Source organism: Semicossyphus pulcher, unplaced genomic scaffold, assembly GCF_022749685.1.
Source record: "Semicossyphus pulcher isolate SPU_LCO1_2020_fin unplaced genomic scaffold, fSemPul1.0.p SCAF_4, whole genome shotgun sequence".
In the NCBI taxonomy this organism is placed as follows: domain Eukaryota; kingdom Metazoa; phylum Chordata; class Actinopteri; order Labriformes; family Labridae; genus Semicossyphus; species Semicossyphus pulcher.
In genome coordinates, this window is record NW_027211715.1 from 14,953,071 (window position 1) to 14,980,922 (window position 27,852).

General features: G+C 42.7%; 1 protein-coding gene across 7 annotated transcripts; it reads right to left on the reverse strand.

Annotated features, from left to right (window-relative positions):
• Positions 1–1,296: 1,296 nt before the first annotated feature.
• On the reverse strand, positions 1,297–27,616 carry dot1l (DOT1-like histone H3K79 methyltransferase). Of its 7 annotated transcripts, none has more exons than XR_011309385.1 (29): positions 27,277–27,616; positions 19,627–19,670; positions 19,447–19,521; positions 19,003–19,066; positions 18,004–18,232; positions 17,707–17,801; positions 16,899–16,961; positions 16,720–16,775; positions 16,410–16,489; positions 15,228–15,296; positions 15,026–15,132; positions 14,309–14,350; positions 13,352–13,447; positions 12,823–13,141; positions 12,625–12,738; positions 12,364–12,455; positions 12,091–12,192; positions 11,522–11,659; positions 11,168–11,293; positions 10,437–10,879; positions 10,215–10,311; positions 9,969–10,115; positions 9,783–9,825; positions 8,577–9,190; positions 8,163–8,368; positions 7,839–7,912; positions 7,058–7,753; positions 5,525–6,345; positions 1,297–5,375 (listed from the first exon to the last, which is right to left on the reverse strand). XR_011309385.1 is itself a non-coding variant. In XM_069679540.1 (29 exons), exons 1-29 carry the CDS (start codon positions 27,355–27,357, stop codon positions 5,687–5,689), a joined length of 4,854 nt encoding a protein of 1,617 aa, XP_069535641.1. In that variant the 5' UTR covers positions 27,358–27,616; the 3' UTR covers positions 1,297–5,686. The 7 variants fall into 7 exon arrangements, 6 of the variants coding, with proteins under 6 accessions (XP_069535641.1, XP_069535640.1, XP_069535638.1 ...); XM_069679540.1 differs by having other exon boundaries at positions 1,297–6,345; positions 7,058–7,157; positions 7,275–7,753; XM_069679539.1 differs by having other exon boundaries at positions 1,297–6,345; positions 12,913–13,138.
• Positions 27,617–27,852: the final 236 nt, after the last annotated feature.

Below are 27,852 nucleotides of genomic sequence, written 5' to 3' on the forward strand. Positions count from 1 at the left end.
TGTGCTTTTATGCGGGGTTATTCACCAGGCTATGTTTTGATGTCACATGAGGATGCAAGGATACAGTGGAGACTTCAGGAAATAATCCTACCCCATCCCAGACAATATAATAATAAAACCACAACATTTTTATAGCAAGAAATAATGTGTTTATGAGGTGGTGGTGGGCTAATTTTGCTACTGTTCTTGCCCGTTAGCTTACCTTTATGCTAGGCTGCGTCTAGCTTGATATTTAATGGACAGATGTGAGAGGGGTATCAATCTTCTCATTTGACTTGTGGAAAGAAAGTGAATAAGCACATTTCCAAATATGTTGATTCTATTTACAGGAAGCTTTCATAGTGGTGAGTCAGTCATTTTGTGAACGTTTTCTACACTAGTGTGCCTCCTGTTATCCTGTAACATGTTTTTTTGTGGCTGTTCATTGTTGACGTGTTAATGGTCAGACTGAGTCCTTAACAATAATCAGATCATTCACGTTGACTCTCAGACCAGTACAGACACTAAGAAGCATTTGGATGACCTTCTGCTGAATGAAATAATCTCATTCAGAGCCGGTTATCCTAACGAATGTGTACAATGTATCTGTTGTCATTCACGCAGGAAGGTGAAAACTGTGAAAAAATTCCAGAAATAAACAGACATAAGATGCTACTCTCTCTCTCCCACCACTTTTCTCACAGCTGCTGACTTGTTATTCAGACAGTCAAGGTCTCCGAGCTGTTTAGCGCCATGAATCCCAAGAGATAAACCAAGAACGATAAACACTGTTCATTATTCTCCGACTGTCGCAGCTACATGTTATCAACACAGTGTTTTCTAGGACATTTCTTGGCAGGTACCACATCACTCCATTGTGTGCAGACAACAACCTGAGGTTATTTCTGTTTGTGTATACTGTGGGAATCAAGGCTTTTATTAAAAAGCATCTTATCAGAGACCGATTTAGAACGCGGTATGAGTCAAACTCTTTCTGGACGTCTCTGTGAGAATAACTTTCTATTTGTGCTATGCTATCTGGACGTTCCAGGAATTTTGGCGCAAAAACAAGTGCGCACTTGAATTATGGTACTGGGAGCTCTGGCTGTTTGTGCAGCAGCATTCACAACAAAAATCTAACGTTTTTTTTTTTGATAAAGTAGCGTGGTGGAAACATTTTGCTACCTTGAACAGATTCATTATGACGACCATGTAGTAAGTGATTAAATGCTCTTTAAGTTATTCTTCGCTTTGTAATTTCACAACAAACTGGTTTTTATACAGTCTTCTATACGAGACATAAATGCCACAACAAAATGTGTTCAAATATTATAAGAAACATTTTTTATTAATTATCATAAAACGCAGAAAAAAAAAACATTAATTCCATTTGTTTCATTATAACATCTTAGGATAAAAGCACCAACACCAAACAGTAACAATTTTATCATCAAAACCCAGGGCCTTTTGGAAAGTAGGTTTGCCGTTATTGCACCTCAAACCTGCCCTGGCTTCACCGATCAGAGATCGCTGTACACAAACTGTAGGTTTCATGTGTCCAGCGTCAGTTTACTCCTCAAATAATGGGAGCAATCCCGACGGAGGACAGTGAACCTCCTTCTTAGAGACACAAATCTTGACAGAGGCATTTGTGAGATGAGGAAGATGCTGAAAGTCGTAGCCATTTCACAGCTTCTGGAGATCAGACTCGTAAAGCTTTATAAAGCTGGATTTCACCGGCCAGGCTGCGTGTATGTGACAGTGAGAATTCATCCGTGGTGATCTGACATGAGCGATGGCAGATTCAAATACTTTACTGAGGGATTTACTGGTCCTGAGTTAGGTTAGAAAGGGACTTCATAATGCCACAAGATGTTGAATACGTTTGTGACGTGCAGTAGTTTAAATAAAGTTGTTAACATCATTTCAAGGGAAGTTCCTGAGTTAAGACCTTTGGCAGGATTTAGAGTAAACAGCCTGCAGAGCTCTCACAGATTAGCGATAATGTACCAGGATGGAGCACGCTGGAGAACTGCATAGAAGCTTTAATTCAAATCATGCTCATACGCCAAAGGACTTCATAACAGCACCTCACCCCTTTCACTGATTGTACAAGTAGCTACAAAACTGGTTGAAACCTGTGATGAACGCCATCTCAGCCATTCCCACAAACTATTCTCACTTGCACATACACCACAGCGGCCCTCCAGATTAAAGAAACTTCCGTAGGTTTGATCGCACCATAAGAAAGCCGCCAGGCAAGCTCGTGTTGAAGATTATTAAACCATAAAACCCTGCAGCACAACAGGAGAAGAGTAGTATTTATCAATAGCTGCAATTTCCTTGTTTTAAGTGAAGGAGAGCACCGTGCTGTCTGTCTGACTAGTAGTATTAAAAACTGACAGGAATCTGAAGACACAATTAAAAGCTTAACATGTAACTGCAAATGTATCAAACACCAAGAGTAAGAAAATCAAAACAGCATCAACAATAATTACAAAAGAGCTCTCAGTGCTGGTAACAAATGGACTATTGTCTCTAATTATGCTCTAAAATGATTTTCTTCTTTTCACTTTAACACCCGCAGGCGAAAACACACGAGTGTCTGCAGAGTGAGTGCACAGGACAGGACGATAAAGCTTTCATTATTAATCTAATCTTCCCTTAGATATGCACCGGCTAGTGGAGAAACAAAGCACACACACACACACACACTGAGCTTAAGTGTATTCCCACTATGAGAGAAAAAGGAAGCTTGGCTGCTCACTTACACCCTAACACAAGTGTTTTACATCTTTGCAATTACACAAACGCTCACATTACAAGGAAGTCAGGCCTTGTCAGTAAGACATCCAAAGACAGACAGTGTGTGTAAGAGGTTCACACGTAGTTTTGTATGCACCACTTTCGTATGCACCACTTTCGTTTGTAAAATTGGAATTGCAGTTGTTTGGAAACAGAAGCACCACTTTTCCTGAAGAGTCTGGGTTGGTAAAAAAAAGAAACAAAGACATCTGATAAAAGTGATGACGGTTCTAGTGCTGGAATTAGGTCATGTTCGAGCCACGGCACCTTTGTCTGTGTTAAATACACACATCTTTAGTTCTGTTGTGTATGTGTGTGTGTGTGTTTGTGTGTGCGTCACAAGGACTCAGGTGCGGTTGTGTCACCGTGTTGTTGCAGGCACCATCTGTTAAGATCCTAGGGTGGCAAAGCGTCACGCTCCTTGGCTTCAAGCCTCCTGTTTAACAGGATGAGTTTAAGCACCAGACATTTCTATTCACTTATATATACTCATATATATATATAGACTGTATATAGATACATTTCATATACCTTTCTGTTTATGTTGGAGACATGAAGGGAAAACAAACGGTTATGTACAAAAACAGTGTGTCTTGTTCACTAACAGATGAGCAGCTGACTTGAGTTTAAACCTGCTGTGTGCGAAACATGACCAGAGGTCGCTCACACTGAGCCAGCTGTCACAGAGTAGTTTCATCTAAAGGTGGTGTCTACAGTTGTACAGTAGGCATTCAAAGAATCAGACAATGACATATTAAATATGAAGAGAAAGGAAATGCCAAAAATAAACGGCTTTAAAAAATGTCCCTGTGTACAGCACCAAGAATTCAATTTGTTTCTGATGTTTTCACTACAGAATAAATAAGATCAGGAACAGTCCAAATGTAGCACCATTGTTTTCAGACTGTGAGTCAAGTACACACACTATTGCATTCTACAATCTCAACACATTTCAGGATTAAAAAAAGAGAAACAAAAACAAGGCAAATGAAGAGACAGACGGCATAAATATAATAATCTAAATTATACACAACTATACAGAGAATGAATCACATTCACAGTACAAACATTGTTTACAAAAACAAATTACACATAAAAAAAAGCAAACAAAAAGGTGTGAAGAGAGTCCAGTAGTTCACTGTGGTCATGGTTTTCTCAGTGTGTGAGGAGCTGCATGCATGCGTGTGTTTGTCTGAACTTGACGCAGTATGTTTCCACATTTGAGTCCTAAACATTTGCTTAAAACTGCATTTCCCAACAGCAGAGATAAATACAAACACGTTTAGCTTAAGAAGAGTTAAAAATTCCTGCTGTAAGAGTTCCCCACATGGTAGTGTGATTTACCAAATTAAGAGAAGAAAATGTTAATAAATACAAAAAGGAGTTGAATTTATTGTGAATTTACTGTGAATATTATCTTCTTTTTTTTTTTTTTTTTTACCTGGATTCACTGAACAGTGTAGCCACAACTCTTTGATAACACTGAGGCTGACACAGAGCACCATCTCACTGAATGATTTCCATGGGGTGTTTTTACTACATGAAAATACACTCGTCTTTGCTTAGCATCATTGGCACCCCTTAAATGTAGCTTATTCACCAAATATAAATGTTATAACATACACGGATGGTCTTCCTTTTTATCAGTTCATTCATTTAGAGGAGGTTACATGTCTGATTGCTCCTTCTTGAAGCACAGACTGATATTTTGTGATATTAGAAGAGAAACACTGGAGCGCATCTGAATATAATTATAGATCACTCAGAATGTGCCGGAACAGCCTTTTGCAATTTTTGTACCACTTTGTTTTTTAAGTGAAGACACTTAAAATTATTAGCATAACTTTTAAAGGGTGTCAACAAACCAGCCAAGACGTGTACATCTTCTGCTACATGAGTCACTACATCTGACTATCCAGTGTGAAGATAGACCAAACGTTCCTTATCTTGATCCATATTCAAATATGTTGCAACCAATATTGAATTTCACTGAAGGAAGATAACAGACAGAGCATGCAGAGATGTGAAACTGCATGACATCAGAGCAGAGTTCAGTGAACTGGTCTGTGTGTATGCGTGTGTGTTTGCAAAACATGTACTCATGAAACTTTGTAGGGACGGTGACATGATGAGATTGAGCTCAAACGGGTGGAACCTGTGCTTCAATCTGTTGTTGAATGGTACTTTTTGAAAGCAGATTATTTTGCTGCATCCTTAATAAAGAAGAAAAATAACAAAATCTTATAAGCACCTTTATGTTTAATGAGACATCTTAATCATTCAGTTCATTCAGTGCTGGGCAGCAACCAGGACTGATTTCCATACTGTAAAATCTGCAAACCAGCGTTGGAACATGGCACACATCAACACGACCAGTACCGTGAATTCTGCTCAAACTGAGCATAGTGGTGGGTTAATTGTTTGTGTTTATGTGTGTGTTTGTGTGTAAGAGATCCCAGTACAGAAGCCGGTCTTGGAGGCAGTTGGGTAGCGCAGACGTTTCGAAGCACCAATGAGTAAGGAGAGTGCCCTGGTCCACACCTGGACATTTGCATAGTTTATTTAATGTTGAGGTAGTTTTCATCAATTACCTGAAACATTGAAGAGGAGAGAAAAACACACAATGAGTGATTCTGTGACTGACTCTACAGGCAGAGAGACAAAAAAAGATCTAAATTAGCATTTAATCCTGTCACTTTCCACCCAGCACTTTTAATCTAAAACCTGTTAATTGACTTACCTTGTTCAATCAGAACAACAGCTCGCGGGAGCAGAGAGAAGACAGATATCCTGTCTCTCTCACTCCCTGCTAGTCTCTCTCTCATTCTCTCCCTCATTCCAACCTCTGATTGCCCTTCGCCCTTCCCCTCTCCATCCTCCGCCTTCCGCTCACTCCCGAACCTTATCTAGGTCGGGAGCCGGGGAGTTGGGAGGCGGTGTAGGTACCATGCATGCTCTGAGTCCTCCACATGCTCCCGCCACCACCTGAGCTGCTGGCCGGTGGTGGAGGGGGCAGCCGAGGGGAGTAGTGCACTGCGAATGGACGAGACGAGGAGGAGGTTGACAGAGAGGAGGAGAGGGATGCGGTTGCGGCAGCAGCAGCAGAGACAGAAGCGGAGGAGGCAGAGGTGGAAGAGGAGATGGAGAGAGAGAGGGATGACTGTGCTCTCTGGTGGTGGAGGGAGGAGTGGGACAGACGGGATGAGTGGAGGGAGTCTGACCGAGAGGATGGCGGTGCATCAGAGTGCGTGGTTGTTGAGGAGGAGGAGGTGGGGGCGCTGTGCAGGGGCGGAGGAGGGGGCAGGGAGAGCGTGGGAGGAGAAGGGCTGTGCAGGACCGACTGGATGCGGCTGTGCTGGGCCTGGGAGAGGGAGAGGGGGAGAGGTGAGGACACGGAGGCCGAGCGCGTGGAGGCTGGTTGGGAAGTGGTGTGCTGCTGGGTTTGCGAGGAGGTAGAGGAAGAGGAGGAGAGACTGAGCAGAGAGCCGAGGCCTCCCGAGGTGGGCAGCGTCGCCCCAAACTGATGGGAGGACACTGTGGGAACCACGTGGTGAAATATACCTGCAAATCATACAGCAGAGATGGAAGGAGGTGGGGAAGGGGCGAGAGAGTGGAGACCGAGGGGAGATAGAAGTGGCAAAGAGAGCGAGAGGGAGGGACAAAGAGAGAAGCAAGGACTGAGCCAGGTTGTGCAAAGCGCCAAGCGAGTCTTCGACAAGCACACAGAAGCAAACAGAGTCAGTCCACTTTGAGTGAACCCGATCAGTTTGGTCTGATTAGGATTGCACTAAAAAACATTTATTACAGGTTAAATGATTTCTTGGGGTTTTTTTTGCACACAAGTGAAATGACTCTGACACACAACTTAAACAGATACACCCACAGAAAATGACTATGCAGTTTTGTAACTGTTATAGTCGATAACAGATTTCAAGACAAATTATTTGCACAGATTTTTCTATGTCCAACCTTTGTTTGTTCTTAAGTATTCATTCTTCTAAAATGCAACATTTTCCAGGGGTGTTTCAAACTGCAGCACTCTAGCAGCCAGTCCATGTCAAAGCGAGGCAGCACAGAGAGTCAGTCGGTCAAACTGTCAGCGAGGCGGACAGCAAGACAGCATCCACTTACCTAGCTCTATTAGCGGGCCCTCTCCCTCGGACACGCACTACTCTCATCATGACGACCCCAGGCTAAGACCGCTAAGACTATCAACTGCTCAACAACCCCGAGTAAAACATAACACCATCAGTTTGCTCTAAGTGATGCTTACCTCCAGCTGCTCCCCCTGCCAGCCCCGCACTGGAGAAGCTTCCCAGGGAAGAGTGTCCGTTGACGAGTCGTGCGGTCCCACTCACCGTTGATCCACCTGTCTGGGCCCCGAACAAGGACTGTAAGACTGAGGTCCCTCCAAGGGGGAATTGAGACCCCAGGTACTGTCCCACAGAAGATCCTGTGGCTGAGGAAACTGCTACAGGACTTCCTCCTACCTTCCCACTCAGGATGCCTCCTCCACTGCTGGCAGCGGCAGATATAAAGAGGTTCTGACTGGCCAGGCCACTGCTCGTCTTCAGCTCCCAGTCGCGAGGGGCTTTCTGCTTTTGGAGGGCCTGCCGCTGGTCCGAACCACTGCCTCCCTGAGAGCCACCTCCACCTCCTCCGCTGCCTCCACCCCGGGTCCCTGCCTCCTGATTGAGGAAGGGATTTGGGTTGATGTAGTTGGACAACTCTCCATCACTCCCCCTCCTCACCTGCTGATGCTGTTGTTTGTGGTCAGAATCTGAGTCTGTGCCCCGGCCTGAGCCGCCCATGCCGAATGGAGAGCCCCCTTGTCTCAGGTCAGAGTTTGGTTGCTTGGGGTCAGAAATGGGTGAAAAGGTGGATTTCCACTTGCTGGTAGAGGACATGGAGGATGAAGAGGAGGCCTCACTGCCTGTGCTGTTACCACTACTGCTTCCTGATTTCCTGCCTAGAAGAGAAACAAAAACACTGGTTGACAATCAAAAGTGTAAGTGTAAGTTTGACACTGAAAAGTGATCTTTTCTTTTTAGTACCTCTCTCATTCTCCCCTAGTCTACCAGGCCCATCTCTGCTCTCCAAGGATATAGTGGCAATTTTTCTTTCTATTCTAGAGAAAAAGAAAAATGAACAATCAAAACAAACAAAGCTGCAAGTGGCAACCAAATCTGTGTGAGCTCTATGAAAACAGATCTGCTATCAAATCATGCAGTTGCTTGCTGCAATTTTCAGAGTAAAATGGACAAAACCAGGTCAACGCTAAATAAGCAAAAACCTAAAATACTTAAGGAAGCTGTAGTGGAGACAAGCAGAGTCATCTTTAACAGAGGCAGCTCAGATGACTACAACGACTAGATTACCTTGAACTGGAGCTGTCAGCAGGGTATCCAGAGTCCTCGTCATCAGAGCTGGGCGCTGAGGAGTAACGACATGTGCCATTCATCTCCAGGGGGCGCTCTCTCTTTAAAACGGGAGGCTGGTCCAGGTCAGGCCCGCCGGGGCTGCGGCTCGATTGTTCAGGGGAGGAGATGGCAGAGATCTCCAGAGGTTGGTTGATGTTGTTTACCTGATGGGACAAAAAACATGCAGATTATACCCAGAGGTCACCTGGTAATAACATCAGGTCTTATATTATGTGAAAGCAATCGAATTTCAATCAATGGCAGAGAAATGAAACGTGTTAGCCCATAAGGTCTCAATATTGAAATTCCGAACTTTAAATCAAAATAATATAAATATGGTTCCTTTTTCTACTTATGCTTTAGTAGACTCACCATGGAGTTAATGTTGAGTGGCGATCCTGAGGAGTGGTTGTTGGAGCCAAGCCCGGGGAACGACCTCCTCTTTGGGGACCCACTGGCTGTGACAGACACAGCAGAGTTGCGCTTCCTCCTTCCCCGCTTCCGTCCCTCCTGAGAGCCGAGGCTGTGAGAGGAGTGCGATGACGACATGTGTGTGGGTTGGTGAGTGTGCTGTGTGCTGGGGGACTGGTGGTGGTGGTTTCCATGGTTACTGTGGTATCCCTGCTTGGCTGAGTTGCCGGTGTGATGGTGGAGGCGTGATCCTCCGCCCGCGCTGCCTGACGAAGAGGAAGACGAGGAGGAAGAGGAGGAAGAAGAAAAGAAGATCCTCCTCCGCATTTCACTGTCCTGGGGCTCCGCGTCCGACTCACCCCCGTGGTGATCCTGTCCATCTTCTGGAAGAATCCTCGGGGGTCCGTCGGCATACTGGAGCACCCCCCCAGTGCTGAGTGTGGGGCTCTGGAGGGGAACTCGGCCCATTGGTCCTGTCAAAAGATTGTTGGTGTGTGGAGAAGGTGATGAAGAAGCACCGTTGTGGTCCTCAGGATGTGGACCTCCGTTCATCAGCCCTGAGCTGGATGAATATCCTACACGGAGACAGAACAGTAATTGGTTCTTCATTACTTTACTTTATTGATCATAAATGAGCTAAAAGTCATTATATGGTAACAATAGTGACATGAACAATACATTTACTGTAAAATTGGGTGTATGAGAAGCACTTTTAATAACTTTCTTTTCATCTATAAATTGGGCTGCGTCCTATATATCGGTGCGACTAATATACCAGTATAAAATGCAGAGGGGTATGTTATTGTGCTATGGTATTTTAGCCAGACGATGGCGCTATAATCTAGCTGAAGTTGTTAAGTCTTGAGATTACACCTCTGCATTAAACTGTTTCCAGGTCCAAGCCGCTACAACGTCTCATATTTATAACATGCCGCAGTGCTGTTTTGTCTTTTCCTCGCTGCTTTAAGCGAGGAAAACTGTCTTGATTGTTGCTGATGCTTTGTCACGGACATGCACCGTCATGATCGCCATCGCAGCCGCCACCTTCACAATAATCGACGTTACCGTAGGCTGTCAGCTACCGCTATAATTTGTATACACGCTTTCAATAATAAATAGTTGTAGAAAACCTTTTTCGTGTTCAAGTGTTTGGAAGGCAATTCTTACCATTGGTCTGACCTGCCTGAGACACAGGACTGGGAGTACTTCTCTGAAATTATGAATGCAGAGAACATATCAATATGCTTCAAAACAAAAAAACAAACAATATCACAAAATATCCAAAAAGTTAAACCACTGTAAAAGTGCTTCAGTGTTGCATTGTAATGTATGTGCTGTCACGAACATACTCACCAGTCTCTCTGCACGACTAGGCAGCACCACGCTGGCCAGGGGGATGCTGACTGGGAGTTTACTTGGGTGCACAGTACTCAGAGGGATGCTTATAGGAAGGCTTGTGATGCTGCTGTCACCCTGAGCAGACGGACTCCTTTCTTTACCCTGTAGGCAGAGAGCAAATGTAAGATGAATGTGAACAGTGAGAGGGAAAAACACTGCAAGGAAGGTAGAAAAAGGCAAGAAAAGAAGATAAATATTTACCCTCTCTGAACCTTTAAGAGTATTCTGGGCATCGGATGCACAGGGAGAGGAACAGTTCTGTTTGGCTCCATGCAGAGAATTAACACCACCCATTTCCCTGAAACAACAATCAGGAACAGACAAACGTAGTTTCAAGTAGTTTAGATGTTTTTGCTGTAGGAAGCAATTTAGAGATCTGGGAGGTTCATTAATGAAAACACGAAGCTTTTAGTGCCAGCCTACCTGTGTGTGGTCAGCCCTGGACCTCTCATATGAGCAGAGGCAGTGGAGTCCTGGTTAAGGTGCCTCCGCAAGGCAATCTTGGCGGGGGAGAAACGTGTGTAATCAGGAAGAGCGTGGGAGGAACTCTGCTGCCTCTGCCGGGCATCAGGGGGGGCAGGTACAATCTCGTGGTCCGGAGAGATGGGTAGGTATCGAGAAAGAAGCTCCCCTTTGGTGTTGGCCCGGTCGAAACAGGGTGAGCTGGTGCCATTCATAGGCAGCTCTGGGCTGACGCCATTAAGGGTGGGGCCTGAAGACAGGCCGAGCTTAGAGGAGTCCATGTCTGTGGATGAGCGTGATTCCAGGCTCTTTCTGTACGGGGAGCCATCACAGGGGCTGTAGGAGGATTTAAGCTGAAGCAGTTCCTGCTGCCTTTGACTTTTCTCCAGCTCCACAATGCTGATCTACAAACAGACAGCAGAGGGAGCCATTAGTCTAATAACAGGCAATAGTAACAAACATATCTCAATGCTGAAATATCTAGGAAAATGTTTGACAGCAATTCTTTAACTCTTCCTCTGCCTACATTTTAATTATCGTCTGTTTTTTTGAAGAGACAGGGGGACAAATGAAAGGAAAGGAGGGCTGTAGGAGGGCCCTTAAACAAGTCAAGAATTGATGGGTATACAAGAGAGAGAGAGATGAAAGCATTTGCAAATGAAACCAACAAATAGGACCTGGACTGTATCTACCTGCAGCTCCAAGCAGTGCCTCTGCTTTTCAGAGATTTGTCTACGTAGCGCTTGCTTCTCTTTCAACAAACTCTCCAGACACAAAGAGCCCCAATCCAGCTTCAGCTCCTCACACCGAGACTTGAGCTGCAAACAACAAACATATTTGTGGTTATTTGTTTGCTTTAAGAATGCTCTAGCAAAGTCAAACACAACCAAACATCGGCTCAAATTACAAGACTGTGCAGTGCAAAGATTTCAACCACCATCACATGAATGTAACAGGCTGTAAAGGTAACAGGTCTAAACCACTGGGGATGGTGCTGTACAGTGGTAACAACAACAACAACATAGCAGCAAGCCCTGAGGTCTCACCAGCAGCAGGCTGTGGTCTCTCAGTAAGGCCATGTCTCTCTCGAGCTGCTTTGTCTGCTCCTTCAGCTGACGATTGTGGGCTGAAATCTCTTTCTGGGCCTGCAGCAGGTCCTCCACGGTCAAGGCTTTCACTCCCAGCTGATCACAACAAACACACACATAATCATAAATCAGATACAACCATAATCAGCAAAAATCCTGTCCTTGTTGACCACCAGCGGTTACAGTTCTCATCCCACTTTCTGCAGTAATGTAGAAGTGCACACGAGATATTGCTGTGACTTCACATCACTGTGGATTGTTTGTGTGCTCTTCCTCGCTCACATCAAATCTTTTACTGTTTGTCATTTGTAAATGGGATATAAATGGAAAGGAATGAGCCATTCATGCTTAAAATAAATATAGTCAAGCACTGGCACACATAAAATGCCAATGAGTAAAACAGTATTCATGAATTTCTTCCAAATAAACATTTTTTATGAAGCTTATATAAGAAAGTTTATGGTCATATTATTGACTCTATGTTTACAGCTCTGATATAAAGAGAGTAATAAAGAAGGAGGGCCAACCTCGTCTAGTTTGGTCTGAAAGAGACCTTTGATCTTGTCCTTGTGAGACTGACAGACCGAGTGGAGCTGCTCAGCCTGCCCTGACAGGTCCCTGTGTTTTTGCTGGAGACAGAGAGGGAAACAAGAATGCAGGTCAGAGTTAGGGCAAAAAACAAAACATAGATACATGCGACTGAATGTGTGTTGGAATGATACGGTATTAAAAAAATTTAAAAAACAAGGAAATTGCAGCTGTAGATGATGAGTAATGTGTGTAATGGCATTACTAATTACCTTCTCCTGATCTAAGAGCTGCTGCAGGTTGGAGCGGTACTGAGGAGTCTTCATGTAGGACATGAACTGGAGGTATTGAACTTTGATGTTATCTGTAAAAAGATGCAGGTTTGGGCAAGAGAGCAAAAACAGGAGATATTGTTAGTTAAGTTGTTGGGGAAAAAGGAGCTCAGACACAAAACAGAATGACAACTGTATGCGTCCTGGCTTTGTGTCCCGATGTGACAGATATAAAATGTATCCGAGTCTTCATCAGCTCACCTAGCAGATGTTGCAGCCCAGGAGGAGTCGGGCTCAGCAGCAGTTGACTAGAGGGATAGTGCTGGACCTTGGGAGGTAGCTGGTAGAAGGGACTCTGAGGTGGCCGGTAAGCGTCTGTACAAACAAAAAGCGTATTCATGGTAAACTGAGGCTGAATAAATCATACAGTGTAGATGTAGTAAAGGGGGAACTTAAGACCTTCCAGACTGGATGCATGCAAATGTGTATTATTGCAGAGCCTGAAGGCAGTCTCTGCTATACTCTGTGCGTGTCTGTGCGCCATCTGACCCTGAGGGGGTGCCGCAGAAAGGGTCTTGGCGTGCAGCAGATCCAAAGCGCTCTGGTTCTTCTTGTTTTTCTTCTCAGCAGCCGGGGCGGCTTTCTTGGGTCGTCCGCGTTTCTTGTTGTTCAACTTGCGACCTTTGGACAGGAGTCGGGCTCGTCTGGGTTTGGCAGGGGGCTTGACCACTGTCACCAAGCTCAGACGCTCCTCCTCACCACAGGAGTCCTGCTGCTGCTATAGGCATGGACACACACACACACATCCGTGATTCATTGGACAAACACAGAGAGCTTGAGCATGTATATAAGCAGAGAAAAACAGTGGCTAAAAGGCAGCTATAAAGCAAAATGTAATGCACTTAAGGTTGATTCATGCTTAATCCCCATCTAAGTGATAAAAGGAAATGCTTCACACATAAATGTTGTACATCTGTGAATATCTTACCTTGTTTTGTTCTTTAGGTTTTGTGGGCGTGGTGCTATTGCTTTTACTGTCCTTCGTATCCTTCTGCTGACGTCGCCTAGCTGCCTCTTGTTCCTCCTGACAGAAAAAACAAATTCATTGTTTGAAACAGAAATATATTGAGTACAGAAAAAAACTGAGTAAAGTAAAACTGACAAAGAACTAAGAAACAACAATCTTGGAACCCATCGGCTATAGTGACAACGATATAGCCTCTGGAAGTGATAGCAAAGTTTTCGGGCATTCCAGTGTAGTTATCGATAAGGACTTGCAACCAAGACCTTCTTTTCTAATTAGCAGCCTAAGAAGCAGCACCTAATGTTCAGGTCAAAAGCGAAGTGAAAATCGCCCCTTCAGATATGCTGGCAAAAGAAACACTGTGATCTCTCGGTTCATTACATCCCCCGGAGGAGCGCCTGTTTATCTGTTTCTGGGTTCTGAGTCTTGGTTTCACTGTTAATAAAGGCTGCACTCTGGCTACAGCGGTATGACCTGAAAAAGAAACTGCTTTCTTGTGATTTACTTAGGTCATACGTTTGCCAAAATAACATCATGATTTAGATTTGTATAAAGTAAAAGTGCCAACTTTGTCTGGTCTGTCCTCGAGGAGAAAAAAAAACGACTTTTAAAATGCTTGTTTGCTCATTTCTGATGCATTCAAGGAAGTCGGGGAAATCCAAACTAGCTTTCACGTCACAGTGTCAAGCGAATTAGTCGCTCAAGTTGAAATTTTTGATGTAGAGCAGATTATTAGCTGAACTTGCATATAGATATCTGTTTATATATAGACACAGACTCTTCGTCCATACACCAAACATACATCATTGGTCAATACTACACAGACTACAAACGTACTACAAACGGAAACCAGAAGACTTCCTGTTCATAAATGTGGTTGCGCGCCTAAATAGAGATTGAAGGAAGAAAAACGTGGCTTACCCTGAGTTTAGGATTTTTGAGACTAGCAAAATAGTTTTCAAGCTGAAAGACAGGAAAAGGAAAACATGGATATTAGAATTTCATTACATTTCATTCAGTTGAAGTATTGTGATGTTCACATTAGTTTCAACAATCTGATTATTCCACACTTTTGTTCATATTTTTATTATTCAAGTGGCACACAGTGGCATTAAAATGGTAATGAAAAAATTAGGCCTGGTTCATTATATAAGTATAAAATAAAGCATGATGTCAGCTGAACCCTTTGTTTAACCATCAAAATCCATCCTTTAAGGGTAGAAATTATAAAGCCAGTTCACATTACATCATTTCTGCTGTCACACACTACACTATCACTTCTACTACATGTGGTAAGACAGATAAGGGTGATCACTGGCAGGTCTTAGGCAGCCTGACAGCCCTCTTACTGGTGACTGATACGTACTGTTATTTGATGCATGTGTGTTACCCTGTATAACCTCCTGTGTTCTCTCCTCAGATTGCTTACTCACAGGACAGGCTACTCATTACGACAAAACCAGCTGTTATAATAGCAGCCTATCTCTTGACTTTAGGTTACTATTGGTCTCTAATTACTCCTTGTCTCTACTGTATAATTTGCATCAACCGCCTCAGCGGTCGTTTAGTGTTTTCTTTGCTTGTCAAGCTCTCCTCTAAAAGAAATTGTAGTGTCTGCACTTGGGTGATCATCCTTACTATGGTGCGATCAATGGTATGCAGGTAGTAGGAAACTGGCTTTCCAGTCCAGGACACGGAGCCCCTTAGGGGAGAAAGCTCCACCACACGCATTATTGTGCCAATATCTGCAGGACAGAGAGGAAGAACATGGCACTCTGTGTCAGATACAAATCAGAGGAAGCATGAAAACTGTTTTCCCCCCACATGTTGTTGTACTTACCACTCAAGTTTCGACTGTTTATTCTAAAATTTAAAGGTGCAAAAGGTTTGGAGGATACAATTTTCCCACCTGGAAATAAAAACAACAAACAGACAAAATTAATAAAAAACATTTTCTTGTTGTATGTTGGACACTGCAGTAGTCCCTATAGCTCACTATTTAAAGGAACATGAAGAGAAACTTTAACCTCCTAATATAGACAGTAATCAGTGTACACATAATGTCACATAAAGCATTCAAAACCGAAAGCCAAATGACATAGTAATGCAGAAAGGTCAAAGGTCGGGAGTTAACTCAGTGGCTACTGGATACCATCACTCATTGTCATTTAAATTTACACAGCTAAATAAATATCTTTCCCAGTGAGCCAAGGTGTTACTCCCAGCACTACCAACAGAAGCCTTTCATATTTTCTAGGCTTTTACCACCTGCTATTTAAAAGCCTTATTTACAACCTTTGATCAGTTTTCTCCTGAGGCCTCATAAAATCTTTTGTTGCGGCTCATCAATAAAGTAACAAATTAACATAACATGGTACACTGTGGAGATCACAAGGAACCAGAGGAATGCGAATACCATAAACGGATCTGATTGCTATGTAGAGGTGTGTAAATGACAAGCTTTTTGACAGCGCTTTATCATCATTCAGGTAGCTCTCTAAATTTAGATCCACAAATACTTTGTAGTAAAAATAGCCTGAAGTCAACCCAGTTTTTAAAAGAATTCACTGCCAGAAGTTTGTTAAGAAGATTATAATTTAGAAATTCATCCATGTTTTCTCACAAGGAGTGGCTCCAATAGCAACACACACTCCTGACGTTGCATTACATTATTTACAGGCTGGATATTAGTTAACCGACATGTCTTTGTGGCTTTTTGAGACACTCTGCAGTGCCATAAAGGCTGTCCAACCATGGTCTACTGGCTGCTGGCCAATGTGCTGATGCTAAAATGAATCGCATTAATGTATTATTGATGGTTGCTGATCACTTATAATTGATTACTTGATAAACGTTTAAAGGACAAAGACTTAAAGAGTGTGTGTATTTCTTGACTGGATGTTCAAGTGAAAGTTAAGTTACTTTACTGTGGCCCTTCTTGGGAACACTTGGGCTATCTCTTGTGATAATCCACAATTGGTAATCCTCTAAATCGCTTCATGATTAGCTTGAACATACTAACCTTCCTTCATATTAGCAAAGCGCTCCTTCAGCTGGTGATCTACCTCCGGACCAAAGGCAAAGTTATTCACAAAAATAATACTGGAAGACAGACAAGGAAAAAAACATTTTAGATCTACAGTTGGCAGAAAAACACATTTACTGTTATTTACATAAACATTTTGAGAGACTGTAATATTTCACATTGAGCCCAGTTCAGTGGATATGTTGAATGAAATGCTCCAAATGATATATGATGTTCTATATAAAGATGACCAGCCTAATACTGTATAAACCAATATAAATTCAGCAGGTCTGGTTTGGTACACCACCTTGTGTTGGCGATCCTTTCTTTCCACTCTTCAGACAGAAAATCACCTTTCTCCAGCTGGAGGATACAGAGCAGAGGAAATACTATTAAAAATCCTGAAAATCTGAGGATCTGCGGAACAATCAATACAAACGTTTAGTGCAAAGTGTGCATTATGAGTTAAAATCAGAGTCAACTTACTGTGTACTCCCCATGTTTCTTGCCATACCATTTCATCCACTTTTTAAACTCTTTATCCATGGTCTGAAAGAAACAATGTGAAAATGTATATACAAACAAAAATGACATGTTTTTATTTTGTTAAGGAGGAGCCGGGAAACTTAAGTCCTACAGTGAAGTTCTGGACGTTATGTTTTAGGTTCAGAGGTAACTCTGAAAGCAGTATGAAAGCTCACTCATGTACTTTGGTAACTAATGCTGAGGTTTCAAGGTGATTTGCACGTAGTAAGGTTAACCATTTCATGCCCTGTGTCCACTGCAGTGGACAGAAATTTAGAGGCCATTTTTTAAAAGTTGTAATCTCGAAAAGCTCAGCTTCGTTCTCTTTGGTGGCATCTATGGTGATAAACGGTAACTTGAGCACACTTCCCAGATATCCAGACAGTGTTGCATGTGCGACTTCTCCGGTTGGCTCCGGTTGTAACTCTTGATTTCCCTTGCTGATGGTCGCTTTCCTTTAGACTGTTTGCCTTTATCGGAGCGTCGAATTTGTTTCTTTTTTTTCCATATATTTTTGACCACAATTGTGTTACATAATTCGGGGATAGATAATGACTTAACAGACATTTATTTACACGAAAATCTTTGAGATTATACCTTTAACCTTTTAAATATTTATCCCAGCTGAAAAGCACTGTGTACAATTCCATTGAAAAATTATATTTATTACATTTAAATCAAGATAGGGCCCCTAAGCACATCAGTGCAAGGACCAGTGCTGCTGTGGGTAACGAGTAGACGATGAAATGTCGACTATTTCTGTAGTTACCTCTGCATAGGTGGATGGAATGTCTGCTTTCTCGACACCGTAGTAGTGTTTACAGTTGGTCGCTGCTGCAACTTGCAGCACCACCTGTCCCACTCCTGCAAATAAGAAATAATGGGTTCATCTCTAACACCAAACAAACAACACACCCCAGCTGTTTTTAACGTCACTTCAGTATTTGTTTTCTTTCTCTTCGCTCCACTCAGTGGCATTTGGCTTTGAATGGCAAATGTGGTGTAATGTAAAGCTGTGTTGGATTCTTTCTATAACCTTGACGTCCCAAAATAACAGCAGACATACCACTGCCGAGGTCAACAAAGGTGTCATCTTCCATCATTTCCATCTCGTCGATGATCTGAGACACCAGGTCGAAAGAGGTCTCTCCGTACACCTCAGGGGAGAAGGGCTCGTAGTTGTTCAGCTTCTCTGGGTCGGTCACTGAGTGGTTGTACACCTGCTGCAGGATGTGTCGCAGCAGCCCATTGGAAGGACGCTTGTTCAGCTTCATCGGCTGGGTGGTCCCCTTCCACTGAAATATGGGATTTTATGTATATATTTACGCATTAAGCAAATCAAGGCATAATGATTTTACCCCATACATCAATAAAGTGGTGCTGGCCATCCAAAGATGAGCTCCAATAAAAACAGTACAAGTTGGGGCGCTGGTTTAGCTCAGTTGGTAGAGCGGGCGCCCCATGTACAGAGGCTATAGTCCTCGTCGCACTGATCACAGGTTCGAGTCCCGAGGTCTGCCGATCATTTGGTGCATGTCATCCCCCACTCTCTATTCCCAACATTTCCTGTCTATCTTCAGCTGTCCTGTCAAATAAAGGCAAAAGCCAAAAAAATAATCTTGTAGTGTTTTTTTTTAAAGCTGCAGATTTAAGAATAAAATAGCAATTGTACTCATGAAACATCTAACAACTGATATACACTCACTGGCCACTTTATTTGGTATTAGTAGGTGTGGTGGAATGGGAGATTTGCATCATGGATGTGCAGCTGACAAATCTGCATGTCAATATGGACCAAAACCTCTGAGGGATGTTTCCAGCAGCTTGTTGAATCAATGTCATGAATAATTAAGGCAGTTCTGATGGCAAAAGGGGGGTCCAACCAGGTACAAAGGTGTACCTAATAAAGTGGCAGGTGAGTGTATATTGAAACTTGTCCTTGTAAGACAGTGTTAGGTCATGCATGGCACTAACTCCAAGGAACACTGGACTCACAGTACACAGACGCAGTATTACTCACTTCACCTACACAGCACTACAACACCCCTCACACATACGGACTCACCAGCTGATGAATGCTGTCGATGGCCCTGTTGTACTTGTCACAGAGTCTCTGCATACTCTCGAAGCTGTGAGAATAACAAGACGTAAAATCAATACCACCGTTTTGAAAGAAATGAAATCAAACTTTCCAGTGTGCCTCTTTTTAACTGAACAACAGTTTTCAGATTAATGTCAGACTGAAAACACAGACAAATTAGTGTTGACTGGGACAATGTCAGCTTTTAAAGAAGTTATATATCTTGTTGGCCAGTAATACTGCCCCAATTCATGAGAAAACAAACAACTTATATTTAGACATATAATCAGGCTCTTAGATCAGCAGTTAAGACTGATGGATTGACACTTTTAAGCTGTCTAATATTTATAATGTGACTTTATAGTATGGTTTTGTATTTGTTTGCTTTTTCACCATCATTAGCACACACTCATTTATCTGTGAGCTCACCTCTTTGTGTCGTAGTCAATGAGTACGTAGTTTTCCATCGCCAATTTGAGGTCTGGAATCTCCTCACACACCCACCTAGAGAAAGCACCCGCATAAAATCATCACCACATCACAGAGATAGACACAGTCACTGACTGACTGTGTGAATGTGGGAGTACACATGTGGGAAAGATCACTTACCGAATGGTCTCGATGATTTCATGAGCTGCATCATGGTGTTTATCCTGAAAACAGATAAGTTATCAAACACCTCAGTATGACTCATTAACTTCAAAAGCACCTCAAAAATACCGACTCCAAAATGACTCAAGTTTAATCTTCACGCCTTAAAAAAAAGTTTCACAAGAACTGAATCTTACAGCCTTTATAGTGGTATGTGTTTTATCACACTGCACTGCTTTAGGCTACTGTAGCTTCAGCTTATAAGCCTGCTACTCGGTGTAAAAAGCCCAAAACAATATCAGAACAAGCTGCACAAAACATAAAAAAAACAATACTAGTGCCCGTTAAGATTTTAGAGATATTTGTCATGAAGGTTACTTAAATCTAAGAAGAAAGAAATGTCCCAAACAAGAGGAAATCATTATATAAAAAGTATATTAAAGTCTAAAGATTTTAATAACTATTTCTAGGATATGAGGATAATGGTGAGAACATTTTACCTTTATGTCACAACAGCCAAAGACCACAACAACCCATAATATAATATGATTCCTCCTTTTACTGGAGTATCACCTGACCAATGTCAATGAAAGCTGTTTAACCTTTTCAGGAACTCTGTCAATGTTTACAAAACATACTATAAACTGTGGGCGAGGCAGGCTCATAACCTTGGCAGGCTATTATATAAGCCTGTACACCAGAGCAGTGATGCGTACACAGCACTCGCAAGATATACTTGCAAGTGCTTTAAAACATTAGAGTGCTTTATTGTTATACATGTAAATAAACTGCAGGATGGTGTCTGTGGATTGAGGAAGATAAATGAAAAAACACAATTATTTTAAAGAATCCTTCCTCCCATGCCTGGTCATAGTGCTGGGTAATATGACTAAAAATCTGTATCACAGTATTTTTTAATATTCTGGCAGTTTCACGGTTTATCTTTTTTTTTATTTTTATGTCTGGGTCTTTTATATAGGTTTATAGTAGGGGTGGGCGACATGACCTAAAATGTATGTCTATTAGTATTTCTTTTCCTTTTGGCGGTATCAGTATTATATTGCGGTATTACAAAATGAAAAGGTACTCTATTCAAAACATGATTCTAGCTCTTTTTGCTCTATTGTTAATGTAAGGGAACACTTCAATGTGTTTTCATGTACATATAAACAATTAATAATTCTACTTAATATTATTTGGGACTTTAAAGTCCATTTTCTATTTTACAGAACAAAAATCCCTCCTACTTTTACCACACTTGGCTCAACAACTACAAATTGACTTGTGGGCTGCAACTGGGTCACTTGTCATAAACCGTTCCCTTTCAGTCGTTTCCCTTGGTGGCACACTTGGTGGCACATAAAGTATACAGTATGCGTTGTACCTTGTTCCTCTCCTTCAGGGAACAGAAGTTATAGTCATTACATTTCGTTTCTAATGGTAAGTCAAATGTATGTTTAATCAGCCGGACCAGCCCCGTGACAATAACTTTAGGAACCAAAAGTCACGCATCCTACTTCCTGTCGCCAAACCTCATGCCGTCTGCGTGCAGGGGCAGCCGCTAAAAGTAAACACTCCACGGCACCTCTGCTCAGTGAATGGTCCGTTCATGTGGCCACAACATCGGGACAAGGTTCCGCTAATAAAGGGGACACATTCACTGAAAAGCCGACTCGCGTAACTACTGACTCAATCATCCCGCATCATATATGACGCTGCAGCGTCGTGCGCATGTTTACAGGCAAGTGACACACACACACTCTGCATGCAGAGTGTCAGGTCTCTGTGTGCTCTGCAGAAGAGAAGCACTATGTGATATCAGACGGACTTTTCCTGTAGAGTAAGTTATGGAAAATGTGTACGAAAACCAAAACATATGTTTATCACGGTATTGACGGTATTGCAGAATCCATGTCGTGGCAGAACGTGACGCCGGTGATGGTGTGAAACCGGTATACCGCCCACCCCTACCTGGTCATTTTATGATTCAGAGTGTGCATAGAAAGAGGAGTGATTGACAGACAGATCTGCTGTTGATGGCCCTGTTTATACCTGGTATGAACATGCGTCCTGAGAGATCTGATCAAAAGGGTATAACTCTTAGTACAGGTGTAAATTCCCCCTGTATTCAGGGCACCAATGGACTTGGGTATGATTTTCTGTTTTTGTTTTGTTTTTTGTCATTTCATGTGAAAACTTCCATCTTGAGAGAGATTAATTCAATACATGGTGATCTGGTACCGTGATAAGTTAATGATAACTCAGCAAAGTGAGGTTAAAGCCATTTCTTAGAGACAACACACGTTAATAACAGGTGAAACAGGTGAAACAGGTGAAACAGGTGAAACAGGTGAAACAGGTGAAACAGGCTCAACGTGTTTGTGTGTATGAGAGAAAGTGAGTAAAAGAAAGCAGGAAAAAAGGGGACTGACAAAATTACAATGCACCAGACTCTATGAAATATTTCACCAATTTTAAATACTAAAGAAAGTCTAATAAATAAATCATAAATAAGATGATGTCATTGATGATACTGTGGCAGGTCACAAGTGTTTAATTTTCAAGTGAAGAGTCTCATTTGAGAAACTTTCTTGTTTGTATGGAAGTTAAAACTAAAAGCAAAAAATAAGCAAATACGATTAAGTATGTTTTGGTTATTCAAAACCCTTTCTTAAAGGGCCAGTTCGTTGATTTTCAACCTCAGTCCTATCATGCCATTACGGGGAGCTGATGCCATTATGGTAGAAAAAATGCAATCTGGCTCTGTGCCTTTGGAGGACGCCATCTGCTTCTCCAATGGGTCCTGGAAAACCTCCACCAGACTACATAACACGCGTCATCTGGCGGAGGCCAGGGAGCTCGCTAAACTACACTTCCTCAATCTAGGACGCCCGTCTCCGATGTCATGTCTCGTTCAAAATCGTCAGGTTTGAAAAATGGACTGCAGACCTGAAGATTTTTCTAGACGATCCACCGGTATATTGTCATCGTATTTCGGATTCTGTACCGCTCTGAGCCACTGCCTGCAGTGTTCAATGTCCTTGACTGAAAAACAGTAGTATTTCACTCCAGCGTCTCTTGCTGGGCCATTCCTTTCAGAGGGAGGGACGCAATGCATGCTGAGTTTTGTAGGAATATAGAACGGGCGAAACCACGAGCTGTTTGTACAACTTTCTCCACAGCTATGGCGCCAATTCTAATCGATACACCAGCTTTGACTGACAGTGGCTTTTTCCAGGGGCGAATTGCTCCTTTAATTAAATTTACACAACAATTAACTGTATATTGTTTTATTTACAAATACATTGATGAATATTTGGCCATATCTGCCACCCTAACTATGGGGTCAGTTTGAAACTGAACTGAAACAAAACTTTCAAGTGAAAATAGGACTTCCATCTTATTGAGTTTGCAGGCAATAACTCTATATTTGTCTCGTAGCCCTTGTTTGTTCATATATTGAAAGGGAGCATTAATCTAAAGTGATATATGCCTCCCTGTAGTTTTGAAGCTTATTTTCATCTGGAGTAACTCTTAATATCCCTGCAGGAAATGAGCTCTGTTAGTTCAAAATTTGGCTCAGTCTACTCCAAAACATGTTGAAAAAATCTCAGTTAATTTGGTAAAAAAAAGAAGGTCTTTATTGAAGAAAAAAAGCTTTCTAAAATAAGATGAGACCGTTTTTAGTGTTCCCATGCAGGGACTTTACAGTTAACAATCTTAGCTGGCGTGTGCTGTGCAGCTCTGGGAGTAATAGGAGTCAAGTTACACCCAGAGCGCAGCCAGCCTGAGCCTGTTGCCTGAGCTGACCCACTGACCCACTTTCTGTCTCCTGCTCCAGCGCTCTGCCAAGGAGAGCCTCTGGTGGAGGGAAAGAAAAGACAGAAAGCAAGAGAGGAGGAGAAAGCAGAGGGTAAAAGGAAAGAAAGTGAAAGCGAGAAAGGATAGAAAGTGGGGAGAGAGGGGGAGGGGGGCAGAGAGAGGAGGGGAAGCTTGGTATTTGTCAGCTGTTTGAGGCCTGGCACAGCAGCAGCAGCTAACAGCTCACAGCCTGGAGCTCCCAGCTTCCCGCTCAATACTGCCCGCCACTACTACGCAAACTTCCGCCAACGCGCTAACATGCATGCGCACAAAGTCAAATATACATGGTAACACAGGAAAGTTCCTTTTTCTGTCAGCACGAGTTTCCGGTTATTGCTGCATTATCAGGCTAACTGCTAGCTTTGTTGCTAGTAGGAAGCATAAATTCTAAGTCTTCTTCAGCATAAATGAACACAAAAATATGACACACTAAAAAGAGGAGGTATAGAAAGTGTGTGAGTGTAAAAAAAAGAGAGACTGTGAGCGAGCGAATGAGATGCCGTAGGGGGGGAGGTCACCTGCTCACACAAAGACGGCACACAGCAACACCAGCACAGGGCTGGTGCTAAAAATAAACACTGTCTGCAAGCGAGTCAGACAAAAAGAACAGGAGACCCTCCTCTCTCCCCACTGTGGGTATACTGACGCATATACGACTCCTCCTCTTTACACCACCTCTTCAGTCAATCTGTCCTAACATCAGTGTTACGCATTGTGGGTGTAGGGGTTTTACACATCTCTGTGCTCCACTACGTTTTAGCCGCCTCTGAAAACAAGTGACTAACGCAGACATGCCAGTAACACCCTTGTACTTCTCTTACTTAAAGCAATACACACATAAATCTCTTGAGGACAAACACACCAACAAGGCATCAGTATCTCAAAGTAGATACTGGGCTATCTTTTGTCTTTTAAACAGAGAAAATGATTAGTGATGTGATCATTAATGATGGTAATCTGATGTGAACAAACGTACTACGACCCAGAGCAGCCGTTATTTGTTTTATCTTGACAGATAAGATAAGCAGGTCACAGGTTGATGACACTGAGTATCTGAAATTCAACATATTTGCATGGCTGCCTTTTCCTCTGAAGTCATGAACAGGATTGGAAACTCATATGTTACATAGGTTGCAACAGCTAATGTTAGCATTCAAGCGATTCCTGGGCTTACATTAGCGTTAGCCAACTAACATTCCACTTGCTAGCTAACATTAACAATATTATGGCATTTACTCCTTTCATATCATATCCTGTAACACTTTCAATTGGTATTGTGAGCTAGGATGTTAGTAATAGATGGTCTCAAGTTTGTTGTTTAATGGGAAATATGGCCTGAGGTCCCTCCTGATTTTCAGTGGCCCTTGTCTTTTCAATTACTTACCAATCCGAAATTGGTGAAATGATAGCAATTGGTAAGATTTACAATGTTTATACGCTTTGCTAACCTGAAACGCAGCAGTACATTGTAACAGCAGGGCTTCCCACCTTGAGCGTTACATCAGAGGCCACCATGCTAATATGGCTAATTGGCTGGCTTGGCGTCAGTCACTTCCATAACCACATTAGCAACACTGCAAACATGGCAGTTGCTTTTTGTCTTCCTATTTTAGTTCGGCAACCAGTCTTCAATCCTAAGAACTAGAGAGACCAGTGTTTTTATGATAGTAACCGCAACGTTGTTCGTAGTAGATGAAGCACACAATTGAACAGACCAGAGATGTTTTGCAGTACTTCAGAAGCAGGGTAACTTTCAAATGCTATGTAAGTATGTAGGTCTGCTTAGTGCCCACACCCAGAAACAGATGGACAAAGAGCTGCACCACACCAGAGGTGCTCTTCATATGGAAGCATTTATAGATGAACAGATGTGGGGGTTTGGTGCGAGATAGAGAGAGAGACGGGAAGAAACACAGAGAAATAGACCCAAAGAGTATTTTTATGGGTTTAATCCTGGGTGCCAATTTACTGTAACAGCACGCCTTATATTATAACAGCCAATACAACAGCCATGTTGTGTGTATCAACAGAGACAGTTCTGTGTCCATGCTCTGTGGGTGAGATAAGCAATCTTAATGCTCTGTGGGAGTGAAGAATGAATCTACATGGTGTGGGATATGTTGCTACCAGCCAGCAGTTCAACAAGGATAAAACTGACAATAAAACGTGACTGGGGGAAAAAAAACACTAGAGCACAGACACTGGCATGTGTTTTTGAATTCTATTAATATAGCATTGCTGAATAGAAGCAGTCTCTTCTGTCCTCCTCCCTGTAGAGTTGACCATATGGACATGAGAGGAGGGGAGAAAAGAGAGGAAGTCTTTTCCCTTTGAAAACAGGAGGAGATCACTGCATGAATAGGCTCCATATTGCAGAGCTCCACATGCAGGACCATCAGCTGTTTCTAATTCAGTGTGTGACAGCTAGTCCCAGTATAAATAGCTATCAGGCAGGTCAACAGTATAATCAACAGTATAAATTCCTGACATGCCTGCTCTTGTGTTTATCCTCACAGACCATAACATAAGGAAGTGGGTGAGGCAATAAAGGCAGGACGAGAGGGAGCGATGAGTGTTATCAGACTTGGTCTGGTGTAAAGGGAGGGTCAACTTTGTCAGCCAAAGCAGAGAGGAGCGGCTCATTACATCAAGAAGCAACAATGACTCAGTGACTTGAAACTCTTTCAGTTCATATTGCAACGATGAGATAAACAAACTAAAAGATGGAACTGAAATTACCAGACTGCCAGACTACGTACAGTGTGGGTGGAGATGAGTTATAGAGAAAGACCCCTTTCAGACATTCTGAGAAACTTAGCCTTTTTTCAGTCAGTGCTGACTGTCTCACCACAATTACTATATAAAAGAGAAACACAGTTTCAGACAACTTTATACACCTTTGAAAAGACCACAGAACTTGCAGCCGCTTCCCTTTCCGCTCCTCCTCTATGAGTCACCTGCAATCAGCCACTGACGTGTTGACAGCATGCGACATGGAAATACAACTAAAAGAAGACAGGGCTGTCACAGGGAACTTAGACAGCAGGGATCTAATGGATGTATACAGTGCAAAATACCAAACACAACCATCTGGTTTCAATCATAAGGATGTCATGGGTTAGAAAAAACATAGAAAGCACTCGAGGAATGCAACTTGGCCATTCACGTGCATACTGCATCGAGAAACACTGAGACTCCTTTCTCTCTTTCACTCTCTTTCAGAAGCACAAACAAATTGGACATAATTCATTTAACACTGTGTCCTGTGATTGTCCACATGTATCAATAGGTGGATATAATTAGAGAAAGTCAAGTAAGACCTGGGTCCTTTTCCACTAACGTGTTTCAGTACGAACATGAATGATCATATCTGACATACTTTTGGCAACAACCACGATATAGTGAGACTGACAGGACGCTGGGTGTGAAAGGTGGTGTTTTTAAGTAGCTCAAATTTCAAATTCTAATGACTGAGGGTCACTGTCAACATCTGGGTTAGTAGTTCTTGTCGCTACTGAGTAACGTAAGGTTACTCTGCTCAAATGTACCGGAGTGTGTCTGCTGCTATTTCCTGAGAATATTTAACAGTAACACGGGTGAAAAAAACTAAGCAGATATCTGATCATGTATCATAGTTGGCTGAAACACCATGTCTGTCACCAGTATGACCAGTATGACCTGATTCACCGCACGAGCGTGCCCTGGCTCCTCCAGCTAGCAGATGTTAGCACAGAGCTAGCTAACAAAGACAAACACAGAGTCAAAATCTAAATGTGTAACCGTTGAGTTTTAAAGTTTAACACTTACATATACAGGTAATGGCCACGGATAGCCTGCAGGTTCTGCTCCAACCGGCGATTTGAGCTTCAGCTCCAGCTTTTCTCCCATCCTCCACTTCACGGCGGCTCGGCTGTGATAGATAGCTGCTAGCTCTCTGTTAGCCAGCTGGTCGGTTAGCGAGCGAGCTACAACGTGAACATTCTTAAGACAAAAACGTTGAAACGGTTGAAATAAAAAAGACGTCGACGCTCGTTGCGCGGTGAATACACACACAGTACCGTCACGTGTATTAATGTAAATGTCTCGGGTTTCTTTTTTGAATAAAATGCCTGTTTATGTCCACTGGTAATAACACCTCGTCCGTAACGCCGCCATCTTGCCCGGCATGAATATATATGGCAGGGGGCCACTGGTAGCAGAGGGGACACAGACGTCACCGACGGGACCGTGAGCTCAGCGCGTGGGCCAGCAAGCACGAGTGAGCACCCGTCCCACGGTATGAGTGAGCATCACGACTCTTTTACAGCACACCACAACATGGAAATATCTGGGCAATTTGTAGAGCTGAACGTCAACACTGAATCTTTCCAAGTTTAATTTTGA